The sequence below is a fragment of the Mobula hypostoma genome, chromosome X1, assembly GCF_963921235.1.
Source record: "Mobula hypostoma chromosome X1, sMobHyp1.1, whole genome shotgun sequence".
Lineage (NCBI taxonomy): Eukaryota > Metazoa > Chordata > Chondrichthyes > Myliobatiformes > Myliobatidae > Mobula > Mobula hypostoma.
Genome location: NC_086128.1, coordinates 71091456 through 71113109, shown reverse-complemented (window position 1 = coordinate 71113109; position 21654 = coordinate 71091456). Strand labels below are relative to the sequence as shown.

Sequence of the window (21654 nt, the reverse complement as noted above, 5' to 3'; positions counted from 1 at the left end):
ATATCTCTTTATCCCGGACAGAGCAAGTGGTGTGCCTCACTGTCTCACAGCCCCAGAGAGCTGAGTTCAATCCTGACTGAACAGGTCCCCCATGTGGAGTTTGCATGTACCTCCCGTGACCGTGTGTGTGTGCTCCAGGATTCCTCCTGCATCCCAAACATTGGGACTGTGGGGAGATAATAAAGCAAATGGAATTAATATCGGATTAGTGTAAACGAGTGAACAATCAGCACAGACAATGGGCTGAATGGCCTGTTGACTCTACATCTCTCTGTCCTAAACTTAGATTGCTCCGCAAGGTATTATTGCTCTGAATGATAGTCACAGATAAGTACAGCACAGAAACAGGCCATTCGGCCCATCTAGTCTGTACCAACCCATTAAACTGCCTGCTCCCATTGACCTGCACCATCGCCCTCTATAACCCTCCCATCCATGTACCTGTCCAAACTTCTCTTTAATGTGAAATCGAGATTGCGTGCACCACTTGCGCTGGCAGCTCATTCCGCCCTCTGAGTGAAGAAGTGCTCCCCTCATGTCCCCCTTAAACATTTCATCTTTCACCCTTAACCCATGACCTCTAGTCCCACCCAAACTCAGTGGAAAATGCCCGCTTGCATTTACCCTATCTATACCCCTCATAATTTAGTACACCTCTATCAAATCTCCCCTCAGTCTCTATGTTCCAAGGAATAAGGTCCGAACCTATTCAATCTTTCTTTCTAAGTCAGGTCCGTCAGACCCGGCAACATCCTTGCAAATTTTCTTTGTACACTTTCAACTTGTTCACATCTTTCCTGTGGGTAGGTGGCCAAAACTGCACACAATACTCCAAATCAGGCCTCGCCAATGTCTTATATGACTTCAACATAACATCCCATCTCTTGTACTCAGTACACTGATCTATGAAGGCCAATGTGCCAAAAGCTTTCTTTACCATCCTGTCTACCTGTGACACCATTTTCAATGAATTATGAATCTGTATTTCCCAGATCTCTCTGTTGTTCCACACTCCTCTGTGCCCTACAGCTCAGTGTGAAAGACCTACCCTGGCTGGTCCCACCAAAGTGCAAAACCTCGCACTTGTCTGTATTAAATTCCATCTGCCATTTTTTCAGCTGGTCCAGATCCCACTGCAAGCACTGTCCACTACACCCCCAATCTTGGTGTCATCCGCAAATTTGCTGATCCAGTTAACCACATTATCATCCAGATGATTGATATAGATAACAAACAATGGACCCAGCACCGATCCCTGCAGCACACCACTAGTCAGAGAGGCAACCATCTAATACCACTCTCTGGCTTCTCCCACAAAGACAATGTCTAATCTAATTTACCACCTCATCCTGAATGCCAAGCAACTGAATCTTCTTGACCAAACTCCCAAGCAGGATCTCGTCAAATGCCTTGTTGAAGTCATTGTAGACAGCATCCACTGCTTTGCCTTCATCCACTTCCTGTAACTTCCTCAAAAAAACTCTATAAGATTGTTGGACATGACCTACCATGCACGAAGCCATGTTGACTATCCTTAAACTGTCCACGTCTATCCAAATACTTGTATATCCAGTCCGTTAGAATACCTTCCAGTAACTTTCCCACTACTGATGTCAGGCTCAATGGTCTGTAATTTCCTGGTTCATTCTTCAAGCCTTTCTTAAACAGCAGCTATCCACATTAGCTATCCTCCGATCCTACGGTACCTCACCTGTCGCTGTGGGGTGGTGTAAATATCCCTGCAATTTTTGCACTTGCCTCCCGCAGGGTCTGAGGGAATACCTTGTCAGGCCCTGGGGATTTATCAACCCTCATTTGTCTCAACAGTAAACGTAATCTGTACAGGGTCCACGATCTCACCGTTGCTTTGCCTGACTTCGATAGACTCTGTCCATTTCCCCAGTAACAACAGATGCAAAAATCCGTTCAAGATCTTCCCGTCTCTTTCAGCTCCATGCACAGATTCTATTCTGATCTTCCAGAGGACCGATTTTGTCCATTGCTATCCTTTTACATCTGTAGAAAGCCTTGGTAATTCTCCTTCACCTTGTCTGCCAGAGCAATGTCATCTCTACTTTTAGCCCTCCTGATTTCCTCTTGCATTTCCATAAGCACGTCAGTTGTTCCTGCCTGCCCGTACCTACTCTGCACCGCCTTCTTTTAAACCAGGGCCTCAATATCTCTCGAAAACCAAGGTTCTGAAAACCTGTTATCCTTGCACCTCTTGCAAAATTTCACTTTTGAAGGCCTCCCACTTACCAAGAACAGCTTTGTCGGAAAACGGCCTGTCCCAATCCACACTTGCCAGATCCTTTCTGATGCCTCCAATGTAGCATCTCCACCCGAGGGCCAGACCTATCCTTTTCCATAATTACCTTGAAACTGATGGCATTGTGATCACTCGATGCGAGGTGTTCCTCTGCACAAATTTCTGTCATCCAGTGTCATAATCTTCCGAGTTGGGACTTCAATCTACTGATTAAGGCAACTTTCCTGCACACATTTGACAAACACTTTCCCATCCAGCCCTGTTACAGAATGGGAGTCTCAGTCAATATGTGGAAAGTTACAATTACCTTCTATCTCCTTCTCTTTCTCCCATGGCCTCCTGGTCCTTTCCGATCAAATTCCCCCTTCTCCAGCCCTGGATCTCTTTCACCAGTCAACTTCTCAACTCTTTACCACCCCTCCCCCCTTCAGGTTTCACCTATCACCTTGTGTTTCTCCCTCCTTCCCCCCACCTTCAATTGCTGACTCCTCATCTCTTTCTCTCCAGTCCTGCTGAGGCGTCTCGTCTCAGCCCGAAACGTTGACCATACTCTTTTCCATAGATGCCGCCTGGCCTGTTGAGTTCCTCCGGCGTTTTTGTGTGTGTTGCTCCTCTCCTACCCAGCCCTTGACCTTTCCCGCCCAAATGGCTTTTCCTATCGCCTTCTAGCTGTCCTCCTTTCCTTCGCCCTACCTTTTTATTCCATCCGTCCTGGTGGAGGGTCTCGGCCCAAAACGTTCACCATTTTTTTGGTGGCAAAAACAGGAAAACAGATTATTATCTGAATGGTGGCCGATTAGGAAAAGGGGAGGTGCAACGAGACCTGGGTGTCGTTATACACCAGTCATTGAAAGTGGGCATGCAGGTACAGCAGGCGGTGAAAAAGGCGAATGGTATGCTGGCATTCATAGCGAGAGGATTCGAGTACAGGAGCAGGGAGGTACTACTGCAGTTGTACAAGGCCTTGGTGAGACCACACCTGGAGTATTGTGTGCAGTTTTGGTCCCCTAATCTGAGGAAAGACATCCTTGCCATAGAGGGAGTACAAAGAAGGTTCACCAGATTGATTCCTGGGATGGCAGGACTTTCATATGAAGAAAGACTGGATGAACTGGGCTTGTACTGGTTGGAATTTAGAAGATTGAGGGGGGATCTGATTGAAACGTATAAGATCCTAAAGGGATTGGACAGGCTAGATGCAGGAAGATTGTTCCCGATGTTGGGGAAGTCCAGAACGAGGGGTCACAGTTTGAGGATAGAGGGGAAGCCTTTTAGGACCGAGATTAGGAAAAACTTCTTCATACAGAGAGTGGTGAATCTGTGGAATTCTCTGCCACAGGAAACTGTTGAGGCCAGTTCATTGGCTATGTTTAAGAGGGAGTTAGATATGACCCTTGTGGCTACGGGGGTCAGGGGGTATGGAGGGAAGGCTGGGGCGGGGTTCTGAGTTGGATGATCAGCCATGATCATAATAAATGGCGGTGCAGGCTCGAAGGGCCGAATGGCCTACTCCTGCACCTATTTTCTATGTTTCTATGTTGCTATTTATGAATCTCTATGGACACTGCCTGGCCCGCTGAGTTCCTCCGGCGTTTTGTGTGTGTTGCTTTGTATTTCCAGCATCTGCAGAATTTCTTGTGTTTGCTATAACAAACTTGTTCCTTGCAACAGTCTGCGACCTCTACAAATTTGCTCCTCTAAATGCTGCAGACCGTTAGGTGTTCTATAATATAATCCCATTAAAGCAGTCATACCTTTCTTATTCCCCAGTTCCACCCATAACCTCTCCCTAGTCGAGCTCTGCAGTCTGTCCTGACTCCCTCCCAATTACCATCTGCTCCACCAAGTACTCTCAGAACCTTGCATATTACAGAAAGAACACCTTTAAGTTTTAAAAAAAACTCTTCATCCCACCAAACTGCTCCACAGGAAGTAATAGTCATAGTCATAGCCATAGTCATAGTCATACTTTATTGATCTCAGGGGAAATTGGTTTTCGTTACAGTTGCACCATAAATAATTAAATAGTAATATGTAACTTATGCCAGGAAATAAGTCCAGGACCAGCCTATTGGCTCAGGGTGTCTGACCCTCCAAGGGAGGAGTTGTAAAGTTTGATGGCCACAGGCAGGAATGACTTCCTATGACGCTCTGTGTTGCATCTCGGTGGAATGAGTCTCTGGCTGAATGTACTCCTGTGCCCACCCAGTACATTATGTAGTGAATGGGAGACATTGTCCCATCACTCGTCAAATAAAGAATACCAAAATTTTCACCAGCAAGCCTGGAAATAACACATTTGGTTCCTTCATCCAAAGCACAGAAACAGGCCCTTTGGCCCATCTAGTCTGTGCCGTACCATTAATCTGCCTAGTCCCATTGATCTGCACCCGGACCAGAGCCCTCCATAACCCTCCCAATCCAGGTACCTATCCAAGTTTCTCTCAGACATTGAAATCAAGTTCGCATGCACCACTTGCACTGGCAGCTTGTTCCACACTCTCACCACCCCTTTCGAGTGAAGAAGCTCCCCCTCATGTCCCCCTAAACATTTCACCTTTCACCCTTAACCCGTGACCTTTAGTTGCAGACTCACACAACCTCAGTGGAAAGGAAAAGCCTGTTTGCGTTTAGAACTGATTCTGCCCAAATTTACGTCCAACGTGCCATGTTTAACATCCCCTCTGCTGTCTGTACGTAATATAGGAGGAATTAATTCAGGTTACTGACGTGGGGGGAAAAAAATTTTCAGAATGCTATCAAGCAACACAGATCAAAGTTGCTGGTGAACGCAGCAGGCCAGGCAGCATCTCTAGGAAGAGGTACAGTCGACGTTTTGGGCCGAGACCCCTCGTCAGGACTAACTGAAGGAAGAGCTAGTAAGAGATTTGGAAGTGGGAGGGGGAGGGATGGAGCCAAGAGCTGGACAGGTGATTGGCAAAGGGGATATGAGAGGATCATGGGACAGGAGGCCCAGGGAGAAAGACAAGGGGGGGACCCAGAGGATGGGCAAGGGGTATAGTCAGAGGGACAGAGGGAGAAAAAGGAGAGAGAGAGAAAGAATGTGTGTATATAAATAAATAACGGATGGGCTACGAGGGGGAGGTGGGGCATTAGCGGAAGTTTGAGAAGTCAATGTTCATGCCATCAGGTTGGAGGGTACCCAGACGGAATATAAGGTGTTGTTCCTCCAACCTGAGTGTGGCTTCATCTTTACAGTAGAGGAGGCCGTGGATAGACATGTCAGAATGGGAATGGGATGTGGAATTAAAATGTGTGGCCACTGGGAGATCCTGCTTTCTCTGGCGGACAGAGCGTAGGTGTTCAGCAAAGCGGTCTCCCAGTCTGCGTCGGGTCTCGCCAATATATAGAAGGCCACATCGGGAGCACCAGGCGCAGTGTGATGATATCAGTTTATTTTTGATCTTTAGGCCCAGGAGATTTCTCAGCTGATGAAGATATACAGCACCCACCACTGTAGAACATGGACCCGAGCTGGCAGCCATCCCACAAAACCCAGAGCCACAGTGGCCTTGCCCAACACTCCCCAACTGGTCCAGTACAAGGACCTCAGCACAGAGCAGACTTTTACCTCAGGAGGCATGTGACGCAGGAAGTACAACGGGAGAGGAAGCCGCTTTTCTTTTGGCAGGATGGTCCCGGTCCATTGTTGTACCACACCAGCACATCCAAAACTCACCTTTCTGTGCCTTCTCTTCTTCCCAACCGCTTCCGCACAAGCTGCAGGAGAAGAGTGGTCCGTCGGTACCAGGTGTCCTCAAGATCTCTGCGGTCTCTCTGGGTCGTGCCCCAAGATTCAGGAAATTCAAACTGAAGATCCGGCAAAGAGCACGATTATTTTCAAATGTCTTTTTTTTTAAATATATTTTTAAAACGCTAAGTCACAGAGCAGGAATGGTATTAAACTACCACGAAGACAGAAATAGGAAAAAGAACATTTCCTCAAAAACTGGGCAGTGGGATAAACACATCGCTCTGAACCACAATCAGTGCACAGGGCAAGATGTTATGGAGAGACGCCCCACAGCATCTGGTTCCCCGGCAGAACTGAATCGGTAAAACACTACGAATCACCAGCGAGTGATTTGAGCTGGAACCGGGCGAGATGATGTGGTGAAGGGGACTGAGGGCTGGAACGTCACAACCCGGTTCCCGGGAGAAATCTGAGGGAGGAAAGGAAAACCGGGAATTCCACTCTTCCTGACGTGACTTGCTTTAACCCGGCAATTGAGTCAATCACTCCCACGAGTAGAGCTCCAGGCCCAGTCGGTCTGGAACTAATTAATTACTTCACTTGGCACCATCTCGACATGCAGGAAGTGGTGTGGCAGCCCAGGGTAACAGATTGCACTAACTTACGCCAGTCCGAAGCTGCCGTGAGCATCCTCGGGCCTCGATGTCTAAAGCTGCTGGCAGCTTTTCCTTTACAAAACCCTCCCTCTTTGTAAATTTGCTCCATAAAACAAAAGCTTTTTTTAAAAGAAAAAATTAACTCTCAACATTTCCTGTCTCATCCAATGTACATGTAATGCACTACACTGTACAGCTGAACAAGGGTGCATCATGTAAAGGATTTTCTGATTAAAAGAACTGACTATATTGTTAACTGCATTGGCTTTGCCTCACACTGTAAGTGGTCTTCGAGACCCACTCAGATGCACTTGGAGGCTGGGCCCAGTGCCACGCTGCAGGAGTTCCAGCAGGTCACAGAGAACGGGCTCTGGTGGGAGGAGCAGGGTGAGCAGCAACCAAATGGGGTATTTTTCCAGCCTCTTTATCAGGGAATTTTAGATCGCAGCAGCTGCTGGACAAAGTATACAGCGCGGAACGTGCCCTTCGAGCCTTCCCCCGATTGAGCCCTGGCCTAATCACACAGGGCAATTTACAAATGACCAATTAACCTATCAGCCGGAATGACTCTGGACTGTGGGAGGAAACCCCACCTGGACACAGGGAGAACATAAGGCCACAAGAAACAGGAGCAGGAGTCGGCCACCCGGCCCGTCGAGCCTGCTCCGCCATTCAGCAAGATCATGATTAGGAAAAGGGAAGGTGCAACGAGACCTGGGTGTCATTATACACCAGTCATTGAAAGTGGGCATGCAGGTACAGCAGGCGGTGAAAAAGGCGAATGGTATGCTGGCATTTATAGCGAGAGGATTCGAGTACAGGAGCAGGGAGGTACTACTGCAGTTGTACAAGGCCTTGGTGAGACCACACCTGGAGTATTGTGTGCAGTTTTGGTCCCCTAATCTGAGGAAAGACATCCTTGCCATAGAGGGAGTACAAAGAAGGTTCACCAGATTGATTCCTGGGATGGCAGGACTTTCATATGAAGAAAGACTGGATGAACTGGGCTTGTACTCATTGGAATTTAGAAGATTGAGGGGGGATCTGATTGAAACATATAAAATCCTAAAGGGATTGGACAGGCTAGATGCAGGAAGATTGTTCCCGATGTTGGGGAAGTCCAGAACAAGGGGTCACAGTTTGAGGATAGAGGGGAAGCCTTTTAGGACCGAGATGAGGGAAAACTTCTTCACACAGAGAGTAGTGAATCTGTGGAATTCTCTGCCACAGGAAACAGTTGAGGCCAGTTCATTGGCTATATTTAAGAGGGAGTTAGATATGGCCCTTGTGGCTATAGGGATCAGGGGGTATGGAGGGAAGGCTGGTACAGGGTTCTGAGTTGGATGATCAGCCATGATCATACTGAATGGCGACGCAGGCTCGAAACCTATTTTCTATGTTTCTATGATGTAGACACCTCCCTGCCTTTTCCCCATAAGCCTTAATTCCCCAACTATGCAAAATTCTACCCAACCTTACCTTAAATATATTTACTGAGGTAGCCTCCACTGCTTCATTGGGCAGAAAATTCACAGATTCACCACCCTCTGGGTAAAGCAGTTCCTCCTCATCTCCGTCCTAAATCTACACCCCCGAACCTTGAGCCTATGACCACAAGGCCATGAGATATATTGACTGTCCTGTTGTACATACTATATATTTCAAATTACTATAAACTGCACACTGCACAATCAGACGGAGACGTAACATAAAGATTTTTTACTCCTCGTGTATATGAAGGATGTGGGAAATAGAGTCAATTCCATTCAGATACCCCGGAGATAACAGCACACAAGTGTAGCAGTTAGCGCAAAGCTTTTACGGTGCTGCCGGCCCCAGTTCAATTCCCGCCGTTGTCTGCAACAAACTTGTATGTTCTCCCCACGACTGCGTGGGTTTCCTCCGACTCCCTCCCTCAACCCAAAGACCTGTGTGTGGGTGGGTGTACTTGGCCGGTGCGGGCTTGTTGGGCCCGTCCCTGTGCTATATCTCTTAAACCAGATTGACAAGCTGCCTGCAGCGACCGAGGGCCTAGATTAGCATCCACCAGGAATCCAGCGTGAGGTGGCCAACGTGTCATGGTACCGTGAAAGGAAAGTCATCTGCCATATTTGGGGATTCAGCCAGTTGAACAACAGTGTCCGTTCTGTGTCAGTCTCCTCTCCATGGAGTTCCTTAACCACCAACACCCTTGTACAATCATCCTGCTGTGGACCGATGGTAAAAAATAGCCGGCTGAACACTGCTCCTGGAGTTCAGTGCAGCCTCGCCACTGAACCACCAACACCCTTGGACAAACATCCGCTGTGGAGCAATGGTAAAAAATAGCCCGTTGAACAACCCTGTACACTGTGTAACCTCTCCACTTAACCACCAACACCCTGCTAGGGCCTTTTGATGGCTCTGGGCCTGTACTCAATGGGATTCAGAAGAATGAGGTGGAGGGGGTCTCATGGAAGGGCCTCGAAAGAGTGGGATGTGGAGGGGATGTTCCCTACAGTGGGGGAGTCTCGGACCAGAGGACACAGATAGAGTGGATGTGGAGAGGAGGTTTCCTATAGTGGGGAAGTCTCGGACCAGAGGACACAGATAGAGTGGATGTGGAGAGGATGTTTCCTATAGTGGGGGAGTCTCGGACCAGAGGACACAGATAGAGTGGATGTGGAGAGGATGTTTCCTGTAGTGGGGGAGTCTAGGACCAGAGGACACAGATAGAGTGGATGTGGAGAGGATGTTTCCTGTAGTGGGGGAGTCTAGGACCAGAGGACACAGATAGAGTGGATGTGGAGAGGATGTTTCCTGTAGTGGGGGAGTCTCGGTGCAGAGGGCACAGCCTCAGAATAGAGAGACATCCAATTAGTACAGAGATGAGGAGGAGTTTCTTTAGCCAGAGGGTGGTGAATCTGTGGAATTCATTACCACAGACGGCTGTGTAGGCTGAGTCATTGGGTGTATTTATAGCAGAAGTTGATAGGATCTTGATTAGTCAGGGTGTCAGAGGTTACAGGGAGAAGGCAGGAGAATGGGGTTGGGAGGGCTAGTAAATCTGCGGAGCAGACTCAATGGGCTGAATAGCCTAATTCTGCTCCTATTTCTTATGTTGTTATAGTGAGCCTTTCCTAAACTGCTTTGGTACTTTGGGTGAACGTGCTCCAGGATGCTGTGTGTAAAACGGACAGACGGTGATCATGAAAGATTGCCAGCGTGTCCCCAAGTCCCAGCCTGTTTGCTTTAAAATACTTGGTGCTGAAAGAGCAGACTGGTGGCTGCATCACTTCTGAAAACACACTGTAGCTGGTACAGTCAGCAGCCCTGCTCACCACCACAGAGAAAGGTGCAGGGACACAGAGGAGGAAATCTGCCACCACAGGGGAGAGTGGAGGAGGCCTCTGCGGGGGCACACGGGAGACTGGCCTCCATGGGGGCACACGGGAGACTGGCCTCCGCTGGGGCACACGGGAGACTGGCCTCCGCGGGGGCACACGGGAGACTGGCCTCCGCTGGGGCACACGGGAGACTGGCCTCCGCTGGGGCACACGGGAGACTGGCCTCCGCTGGGGCACACGGGAGACTGGCCTCCGCTGGGGCACACGGGAGACTGGCCTCCGCGGGGGCACACGGGAGACTGGCCTCCGCTGGGGCACACGGGAGACTGGCCTCCGCGGGGGCACACGGGAGATTGGCCTCCGCTGGGGCACACGGGAGACTGGCCTCCGCGGGGGCACACGGGAGACTGGCCTCCGCGGGGGCACACGGGAGACTGGCCTCCGCGGGGGCACACGGGAGACTGGCCTCCGCGGGGGCACACGGGAGACTGGCCTCCGCGGGGGCACACGGGAGACTGGCCTCCGCTGGGGCACACGGGAGACTGGCCTCCGCGGGGGCACACGGGAGACTGGCCTCCGCGGGGGCACACGGGAGATTGGCCTCTGCGGGGGCACATGGGAGATTGGCCTCTGCGGGGACAAAGGGGAGACTGGCCTCTGCGGGGGCAAAGGGGAGATTGGCCTCCGTGGGGGTGGGGGGCAAACAGGAGATTGTCCTCTGTGGGGAGGGGGCACGGGAAATTGTCTCTGAGGTGGCAGGTACACAGGAGATTTGCCTCTGAGTTGGGGGGACGACACAGGATTTCCAGAGATAGAGAACTTCAGTTATGAGATGGGCTTGCAGGACTGGGGGAAGGTGAAGAGTAATTCAAACACTAATTGGCCACTAAACAAGGCGCACCTCGCTGTCTTTTGATGTTAAAGACCGGTAAAGGCACACTCATTACTGCTGGACTGATCGCGACTGCATGAAACCAACTTTGACCTGCCAGAGCATGAAGCCCAAATCAGCCTAAGAAGCAGACACACACACACACACACACGGCTGTGTGGAGGAAGTCCTTTATTAACCAGAGTCATACAGGTACGCTCCATCAACACCAGGTCACCTCCCCAGCCCCCTCCTGCACGCAACCACACACTCAAACAAAACTTTCAATCTTTCAGGACTGCTTTCGTTCTCCCGGGACAAGGCGGAAACCGAAGCGGCTGTAATCACGAGCCAACATGAGCAGAGTTCGGACACCCTGAAACTCTGCTCCAGATCGGGCGTTCAGACGGCTGCAAGCGGACAGCGGATGCCACTGCTCGGCCAAGAATGACGAATATTAAATTTAAATCAGTGATCCATTTACAACTGAAACTGTCTATTCAATTCCACAAAGTGGTTCAAGCCGCAGAAACTTTTTGCCAAAATGATTCTTTTTACCGTGAGTCGCTTGTGGAAGGGTTTCCAGGGCTGTCGGGTGCTGCCAGAACAGAGGGCACACACACACACACACACCCTCACACATACACACACACCCTCACACACACATACACACACACCCTCACACACACACATACACACACACCCTCACACATACACACACACCCTCACACACACATACACACACACCCTCACACATACACACACACACCCACACACACAGACACATACACCCTCACACATACACACACACACCCTCACACATACACACACACACACACACCCTCACACATACACACACACCCCCTCACACACACACACACCCCCTCACACACACACACAGACACACACACACACACCCTCACACACACACACACCCTCACACACACACACACACCCACACAGGCACACACACACCCACCCTCACACATACACACACACCCTCACACACACACACCCTCACACATACACACACACACACCCACACACACACACCCTCACACACACACCCTCACACATACACACACACCCTCACACACACACACCCTCACACATACACACACACACACCCACACACCCTCACACACACACCCTCACACATACACACACACACCCACACACACAAACACGCACACACCCCACACACACACACACACACACGTACACACACGCACACACACACGTACACACACAGACAGACACACACACCCACTGACTCACTATGCATGCAAGCTCTCATTCCTCATCAGAAGTGCAAAACGGCATCACGGTGAGTCACCCAACTCAATAAAATATAGAAACAACGAAACCTTTATGGCCAATGCCTCATCGCCAGTTTTCACCCAGCACCTTCCTCAGAACATGTCTCGGAACAGAATGGGACCGCGGTGTTCAGGCCTACGTCAGCTTGCCCTTGGCACTTAACAGACTTCCTCACCTCCGTATAGTGTCTCACACACACAAAGGATTACAGAAACGTAAATACAGGCACAGGGACGGCTCCTCAGCACACAGGGTGGGCGAAATCTGCGGGCAGTGATCAGTGCTCCTGCGTACCCCAGGAGATGTAGTCGGGGCGGGTAGCTGCATGGTATTCATCAATCAGCTGCTGGACAATCTCCCGGGAGTCGTCCAGCTCGGCAAAGTTCTCCTTGAACATGTCCTCTTTCCGAAACTGCTCCAGGAATGCCTCTCTCTTTCGGAGCTTGTCGTACTGCCTGCTGGTTCTCTCAAACAACTGCGGGGGCAGAGGAAAGAGGAAACCTTTAATGCCATAACGTGCACACGAAGGTGCAGCTTAATCTCACAGAAACTTCTCAGATGGATGCTATTAACATTGAAAGCTGGATTTAATTCTCGAAAGACCAGTATTGCATTAGTAATGAGCTGTGACTCAGTACTTTTACAATGCAGGTTACATACCAAGTGAGCTTTAGACAGTGATTTATACATTTGATACAAAACTTTAACAACTATTACAATCCTGCGGTCTGCAGAGTAGGTCCAATTCGGGAAACAGACAGAACCAGTAACGAATAGGAAGGTGACAGTTCACGTGTCAAAGAGTAACGTCACACTGGCCCAGTGACAGTCCACACACAAACAGTGACATCACACTGGCCCAGTGACAGTCCGCTTGGCGACGTGTAACCGCGCACTGGCCCAGTGACAGTCCGCTTGGCAAAGAGTGACATCACACTGGCCCAGTGACAGTCCGCTTGGCAAAGAGTGACATCACACTGGCCCAGTGGCAGTCCACACACAAACAGTGACATCACACTGGCCCAGAGACAGTCCGCTTGGCAAAGAGTGACATCACACTGGCCCAGTGACAGTCCAGCTTGGCAAAGAGTGACATCACACTGGCCCAGTGGCAGTCCACACACAAACAGTGACATCACACTGGCCCAGTGGCAGTCCACGTGGCAAAGAGTGACATCACACTGGCCCAGTGGCAGTCCGCTTGGCAACATGTGACATCACACTGGCCCAGTGACAGTCCGCTCGGCAAAGAGTGACATCACACTGGCCCAGTGACAGTCCACATGGCAAAGAGTGACATCACACTGGCCCAGTGGCAGTCCACACACAAACAGTGACATCACACTGGCCCAGTGGCAGTCCACATGGCAAAGAGTGACATCACACTGGCCCAGTGGCAGTCCACACACAAACCGTGACATCACACTGGCCCAGTGACAGTCCACATGGCAAAGAGTAACCTCACAGTGGCCCAGTGTCAGTCCGCTTGGCGATGTGTGACCGCGCACTGGCCCAGTGACAGTCCACATGGCAAAGAGTGACATCACACTGGCCCAGTGACAGTCCACATGGCAAAGAGTGACATCACACTGGCCCAGGGACAGTCCACACAAAACAGTGACATCACACTGGCCGGGGGGGGGAGTCCACACACAGTGACATCACACTGGCCCAGTGACAGTCCACATGGCAAAGAGTGACATCACACTGGCCCAGGACAGTCCACACACATACAGTGACATCACACTGGCCCAGGACAGTCCACATGGCAAAGCGTGACATCACACTGGCCCAGTGACAGTCCACACACATACAGTGACATCACACTGGCCCAGGACAGTCCACACACATACAGTGACATCACACTGGCCCAGTGACAGTCCACACACATACAGTGACATCACACTGGCCCAGTGACAGTCCACATGGCAAAGTGTGACATCACACTGGCCCAGTGACAGTCCACACACATACAGTGACATCACACTGGCCCAGGACAGTCCACACACATACAGTGACATCACAAGGGCCCAGTGACAGTGCACGTGGCAAAGAGTGACATCACTCGGACAGTCTGCTTGGCAAAGAGTGACCACACACTGGCCCAGTGACAGTCCATGCACAGTGACATCACACTGGCCCAGGGACAGTCCACACACAGTAACATCACACTGGCCCAGGGACAGTCCACACACAGTGACATACCACTGGACCAGGGGTAGTCCACACACAAACCGTGATATCACACTGACCCAGTGACAGTCCACACACAAACAGTGACATCGCACTGGCCCACGTACAGTCTGTCGGCAAAGAGTTACAGCACACTGGCCCAGGGTCAGTCCACACAGTGACATCACACTGGCCCAGCAACAGTCCACACACAAACAGTGACATCACACTAGCCCAGGGTCAGTCCACACAAACAGTGACATCACACTGGCCCAGGACAGTCCACACACATACAGTGACATCACACTGGCCCAGGACAGTCCACACACACACAGTGACATCACACTGGCCCAAGGACAGTCCACATGGCAAAAAGTGACATCACACTGGCCCAGTGACAGTCCACACACAAACAGTGACATCACAAGGGCCTAGTGACAGTCCACGTGGCAAAGAGTGACATCACACTGGCCCACGGACAGTCTGCTCGACAATGAGTAACACCACATTGGCCCAGTGACTGTCCACACACGAACAGTGGCCCACCGACAGTCCATACACAAACAGTGACATCACACTGGCCCAGAGACAGGCCACACACAGTGATATCACACTGGCCTGGAGACAGTCCACACAGAAACAGTGACATCACACTGGACCAGGGACAGTCCACACAGAAACAGTGACATCACACTGGCCCAGTAACAGTCCACGTGGCGAAAAATGACATCATCCTGGCCCAGTGACAGTCCATATGGCAATGAGACATCACACTGGCCCAGTGACAGTCTGCTCGGCAACATGTGACATCACACTGGCCCAGCGACAGTCTACTGGCAACGTGTGACATCACACTGGCCCAGTGACAGTCCGCTGGCAATTTGTGATATGACACTGGCCCAGAGACAGTCCACACACAAACAGTGACATCATCCTGGCCCAGTGACAGTCCATACACAGTGACATCACACTGGCCCAGTGACAGTCCATGTGGCAAAGAATGACATCATCCTGGCCCAGAGACAGTCCACACACAGTGACATCACACTGGCCCAGTGTCAGTCCACATGGCAAAGAGTGACATCACTCTGGCCCAGTGACAGTCCACTCGCAACGTGTGATATCACTCTGGCCCAGTGACAGTCTACTGGCAAAGAGTGAAATCAGACTGGCCCAGTGACAGTCTGCTCAGCAATGAGTGACATCACTCTGGCCCAGGGACCGTCCACACACAGTGACATACCACTGGCCCAGGGGTAGTCCACACACAAACCGTGATATCACACTGACCCAGTGACAGTCCACACACAGTGACATCACACTGGCCCAGTGTCAGTCCACATGGCAAAGAGTGACATCACTCTGGCCCAGTGACAGTCCACTCGCAACGTGTGATATCACTCTGGCCCAGTGACAGTCTACTGGCAAAGAGTGAAATCAGACTGGCCCAGTGACAGTCTGCTCAGCAATGAGTGACATCACTCTGGCCCAGGGACCGTCCACACACAGTGACATACCACTGGCCCAGGGGTAGTCCACACACAAACTGTGATATCACACTGACCCAGTGACAGTCCACACACAAACAGTGACATCGCACTGGCCCACGTACAGTCTGTCGGCAAAGAGTTACAGCACACTGGCCCAGGGTCAGTCCACACAGTGACATCACACTGGCCCAGCAACAGTCCACACACAAACAGTGACATCGCACTGGCCCACGTACAGTCTGTCGGCAAAGAGTTACAGCACACTGGCCCAGGGTCAGTCCACACAGTGACATCACACTGGCCCAGCAACAGTCCACACACAAACAGTGACATCACACTAGCCCAGGGTCAGTCCACACAAACAGTGACATCACACTGGCCCAGGACAGTCCACACACATACAGTGACATCACACTGGCCCAGGACAGTCCACACACATACAGTGACATCACACTGGCCCAGGGACAGTCCACATGGCAAAAAGTGACATCACACTGGCCCAGTAACAGTCCACACACAAACAGTGACATCACAAGGGCCCAGTGACAGTGCACGTGGCAAAGAGTGACATCATACTGGCCCAGTGACAGTCCACACACAAACAGTGACATCACACTGGCCCAGGGACGGTCCACATGGCAAAAATGACCTCACTCTGGCCCAGTATCAATCCACATGGCAAGAGTGTCATCACAATGGCCCAGTGACAGTCCGCTTGGCAACTTGTGGCATCACACTGGCCCGGTGACAGTCTACACACAAACAGTGCAATCACACTCACCCAGTGACAGTCCACACACAGTGACATCACACTGGCCCAGTGACAGTCTACACACAAACAGTGCAATCACACTCACCCAGTGACAGTCTACACACAAACAGTGACATCACACTGGTCCAGTGACAGTCCACACAAACAGTGACATCACACTGGCCCAGAGACAGTCCACTCGGCAACTTGTGACATCACACTGGCCCAGTGACAGTCCGCATGGCAAAGAGTGACATCACTCTGGCCCAGTGACAGTCCACACACAAACAGTGACATCACACTGGCCCCGTGACAGTGCATGCGGCAACGAGTGACATCACTCCGGCCCAGTGACAGTCCGCTCGGCAACATGTGACATCACACTGGCCCAGGGACAGTCCACATGGCACCGAGTGACATCACTCGGACAGTCTGCTTGGCAAAGAGTGACCACACACTGGCCCAGTGACAGTCCATGCACAGTGACATCACACTGGCCCAGGGACAGTCCACACACAGTAACATCACACTGGCCCAGGGACAGTCCACACACAGTGACATACCACTGGCCCAGGGGTAGTCCACACACAAACCGTGATATCACACTGACCCAGTGACAGTCCACACACAAACAGTGACATCGCACTGGCCCACGTACAGTCTGTCGGCAAAGAGTTACAGCACACTGGCCCAGGGTCAGTCCACACAGTGACATCACACTGGCCCAGCAACAGTCCACACACAAACAGTGACATCACACTAGCCCAGGGTCAGTCCACACAAACAGTGACATCACACTGGCCCAGGACAGTCCACACACATACAGTGACATCACACTGGCCCAGGGACAGTCCACATGGCAAAAAGTGACATCACACTGGCCCAGTGACAGTCCACACACAAACAGTGACATCACAAGGGCCCAGTGACAGTCCACGTGGCAAAGAGTGACATCACACTGGCCCAGGGACAGTCCACATGCACGAGTGACATCACACTGGCCCAGTGACGTCTATTTGGCAATGTGTGACATCACACTGGCCCAGTGACAGTCCACACACAAACAGTGACATCACACTGGCCCAGGACAGTCCACACACATACAGTGACATCACACTGGCCCAGGGACAGTCCACATGGCAAAAAGTGACATCACACTGGCCCAGTGACAGTCCACACACAAACAGTGACATCACAAGGGCCCAGTGACAATAACTGTCTGCTCGACAATAACACCACATTGGCCCAGTGACTGTCCACACACGAACAGTGGCCCACCGACAGTCCATACACAAACAGTGACATCACACTGGCCCAGAGACAGGCCACACACAGTGATATCACACTGGCCTGGAGACAGTCCACACAGAAACAGTGACATCACACTGGACCAGGGACAGTCCACACAGAAACAGTGACATCACACTGGCCCAGTAACCGTCCACGTGGCGAAGAATGACATCATCCTGGCCCAGTGACAGTCCATATGGCAATGAGACATCACACTGGCCCAGCGACAGTCTACTGGCAACGTGTGACATCACACTGGCCCAGTGACAGTCCGCTGGCAATTTGTGATATGACACTGCCCCAGAGACAGTCCACACACAAACAGTGACATCATCCTGGCCCAGTGACAGTCCATGTGGCAAAGAATGACATCATCCTGGCCCAGCGACAGTCCACACACAGTGACATCACACTGGCCCAGTGTCAGTCCACATGGCAAAGAGTGACATCACTCTGGCCCAGTGACAGTCCACTCGCAACGTGTGATATCACTCTGGCCCAGTGACAGTCTACTGGCAAAGAGTGAAATCAGACTGGCCCAGTGACAGTCTGCTCAGCAATGAGTGACATCACTCTGGCCCAGGGACCGTCCACAGCAACGAGTGACACCACACTGGCCCAGTGACAGTCCACACACAGTGAAACCACACTGGCCCAGTGACAGTCCACACACATACAGTGACATCACACTGGCCCACGGACAGCCTGCTCGGCAAACAGTGATATCACACTGGCCCAGTGACAGTCCACACACAAACAGTGACATCAGACTGGCCCAGTGACAGTCCACACACAAATAGTGACATCACACTGGACCAGTGACAGTCCACACACAAACAGTGACATCAGACTGGCCCAGTGACAGTCCACACACAGTGACATCACACTGGACCAGTGACAGTCCACACACAAACAGTGACATCAGACTGGCCCAGTGACAGTCCACACACAGTGACATCACACTGGACCAGTGACAGTCCACACACAAACAGTGACATCAGACTGGCCCAGTGACAGTCCACACACAGTGACATCACACTGGACCAGTGACAGTCCACACACAAACAGTGACATCAGACTGGCCCAGTGACAGTCCACACACAGTGATATCACACTGGCCCAGTGACAGTCCACACACAGTGACAGTCCACACACAGTGACATCACACTGGCCCAGTGACAGTCCACACACAGTGATATCACACTGGCCCAGTGACAGTCCACACACAATGACAGTCCACACACAGTGACATCACACTGGCCCAGTGACAGTCCACACACAAATAGTGACATCACACTGGCCCAGGGACAGTCCACACACAAATAGTGACATCACACTGGCCCAGGGACAGTCCACACACAAACAGTGACATCACTCTGGCCCAGTGACAGTCACTACCTGAACTGCTGCCATTGACTGTACAGGCTTTTCACATCAGGAGAAATGGGTATCCATGCCTTCCTGTGTGTCCTCTCACTGGCCTCCTGGTGATCCAGCAAAATCCCTGCCACCTCAACTGGCACGATCAGCCAGGTTAAATTTGGAACATCAATTAAGGCAGACCCTTCAGCCCGCAATGTAGTGCTAACCCTTTATCCTACTGCATGATCAATCTACCACAGAGCACACCATTTTACGTCTGTTTTAGCTTCATGTTCCCCTGCTTCATTTATTTACCTGTTTTCAGGTTTATTTCTCCTTCAGTGGCAGAGCGTGAATCATTCGGCCCATCGAGCCTGTTCTGCCATTCCATCACGGCTGATTTACTATCCCTCTCAACCCCATTCTCCTGCCTCCTCTGACGCCCTGACTAATCAAAAACCCATCAACCTCCGCTTTAAATATACCCAGTGGCAATGAATTCCACAGATTCACCACCCTCGGGCTGAAGAGATTCCCGGCTCACCTGCGTGCCACCTCGAGGCTTGTGGGGACAGCAGAGTCAGTGACCTAGACTGCCTTCCTGAGAAGGTTTGTACTGGTGTATCCCTTCTGCTAATTGCTACGTAAACTACCGCACACTCTGTCAGGCGTGCTCAGACTGGGTAACAAGGCATGGATCATAAAATGTCACATCAAAAGATAAACGGGGTCGCTTATCATCGACTGCTCCACGCTTCCGTGCCGTCTCACCTATAATTGAAGGTGACATGCCTCAAAGGGGGAGGCGAAAGAGTGGGTGAGGGAGGAAACGGGAGGCTGCTCGGACCCAAGGGTGACGCGGATACTGACCGACGAGATGCTGGTGTGATTGGCCATCATAAGCCCACTGACGCGGTGCGCCGAAGGCAGGTACGGGGACTTGCGTGACAACGCCACCTGAATGCTGGCCGGCCCCCACGGGATGAAGTTGGCCAGTTTCCTTTCTCGTATTCTCTGCAGACTCTTGTGGACCTATTCAGACAGAAGTAATAACCCTTATTTAGAAAGCACCTTTCTTACATGAAGACGCAGACTCAAAGTGCTTTACATAGACTGTCATGCTAAGCCAACCTTCAAGTAAAGCCAAACATTCTATTGAATAAAAAGTAATCGAATGTACCTAATTATATAAATGTGATCGACGTCAAGTAGGCCAAATTAAAAAGTAGGTTTTTCAAAGTGTTTTGAAGCACTCCACAGTACGAGCCTGGCGGATCTCAGCTAGTGAAGCTTAGGGACAGTCACTTCAGCCCACAACGTCTGCTTCCAGCACAAAGACAAGCGAAAACTAAATCTCCCTGCCTGAACATCCCTTTATTCCCTGCATTTTCATTTGTCCATCTGAAAGCTTCTTAAATGCCGCCACCTTCTTCCGCACCTCCCCTGACAGCCTGCTGCAGCCGTCTACCATCTCCATAAAAAGTATCTCCACGTATCTCCTTTCAACCTTCCTCTCTTTCCTTAAACACCAGTATTTGACATTTTGACCCTGAGAAAAACATCTGACTGTCTACTACCCTGTCCATGCTTCAATAAACTTCTATCACAGTGGTCCCCAACCACCGGGCCGCGAGGAAGCAATATGATTTGGCGATATGAAACGATATGAGTCAGCTGCACCTTTCCTCATTCCCAGTCACATACTGTTGAACTTGAACATAGGGTTGCCAAGTGTCCCGAATTAGCCGGGACATCCCGTATATTGGGCTAAATTGGTGTGTCCCATATGGGACCGCCCTTGTCCCGTACTTCCCGCTAAGGTAGAGCGTTCCTATGAAACCGTTCATAAGCCGAAATGGCGTAAAGTTAAGAAGCAATTACCATTAACTTATATGTGAAAAACTTTTGAGTGTTCCCAGACCCAAAATGTACCTACCAAATCATACCAAGTGACATAAAACCTAAAATAACACTAACATATAGTAAAAGCAGGAATGATATGATAAATACACAGCCTATATGAAGTAGAAATAATGTATGTACAGTGTAGTTTCACTTAACAGAATCGGGAAGATTAAGCCAAAACCGATTTGTAGAAAAGAAATCGGCACGTACACGCATGAGCACATCACGTATGCGCACGTCACGTATGAGCACATCACGCATGAGCACATCACGCATGAGCACATCCCGCATGCACACGTCACGTATGAGCACATCACGCATGCGCACGTCACGTATGAGCACGTCACGCATGCGCACACAGGTGCCCGCACAGGGCTTCTGGTCATGGTAGTCTTTCTCCGGGTAAACACAAGTGTCCCGTATTTTACTGCTACTTTTGTCCCTTAATTGGGAGCGAGAAAGTTGGCAACCCTACTTGAACAAACCCACCCCGTCGGCCGGTCCACGGTGGGGACCCCTGTTCTATC

The 21654-nt window shown here is 50.9% G+C and overlaps 2 protein-coding genes across 3 annotated transcripts in view; one reads left to right on the top strand and one right to left on the bottom strand.

Moving 5' to 3' along the window:
* plekhh3 (pleckstrin homology, MyTH4 and FERM domain containing H3) overlaps window positions 1-6889 on the top strand; it is a 55398-nt gene extending 48509 nt beyond the window's left edge. For both annotated transcript variants that reach the window (XM_063037360.1, XM_063037361.1), the window contains exon 13: window positions 5701-6889. In XM_063037360.1, coding sequence (XP_062893430.1) covers window positions 5701-5877 — 177 coding nt within the window. In that variant the 3' untranslated portion in view covers window positions 5878-6889. The remainder of the gene's footprint in view (window positions 1-5700) is intronic.
* A 5545-nt stretch (window positions 6890-12434) lies between these two features.
* The window catches only part of tubg1 (tubulin, gamma 1), a 74728-nt gene continuing 65508 nt past the window's right edge, over window positions 12435-21654 (bottom strand). Inside the window, exons 10-11 of the mRNA XM_063037978.1 lie at window positions 20093-20254; window positions 12435-12632 (exon numbers count right to left, since the gene is read on the bottom strand). Of these exons, the coding sequence (XP_062894048.1) occupies window positions 12435-12632; window positions 20093-20254 (360 nt within the window). The remainder of the gene's footprint in view (window positions 12633-20092; window positions 20255-21654) is intronic.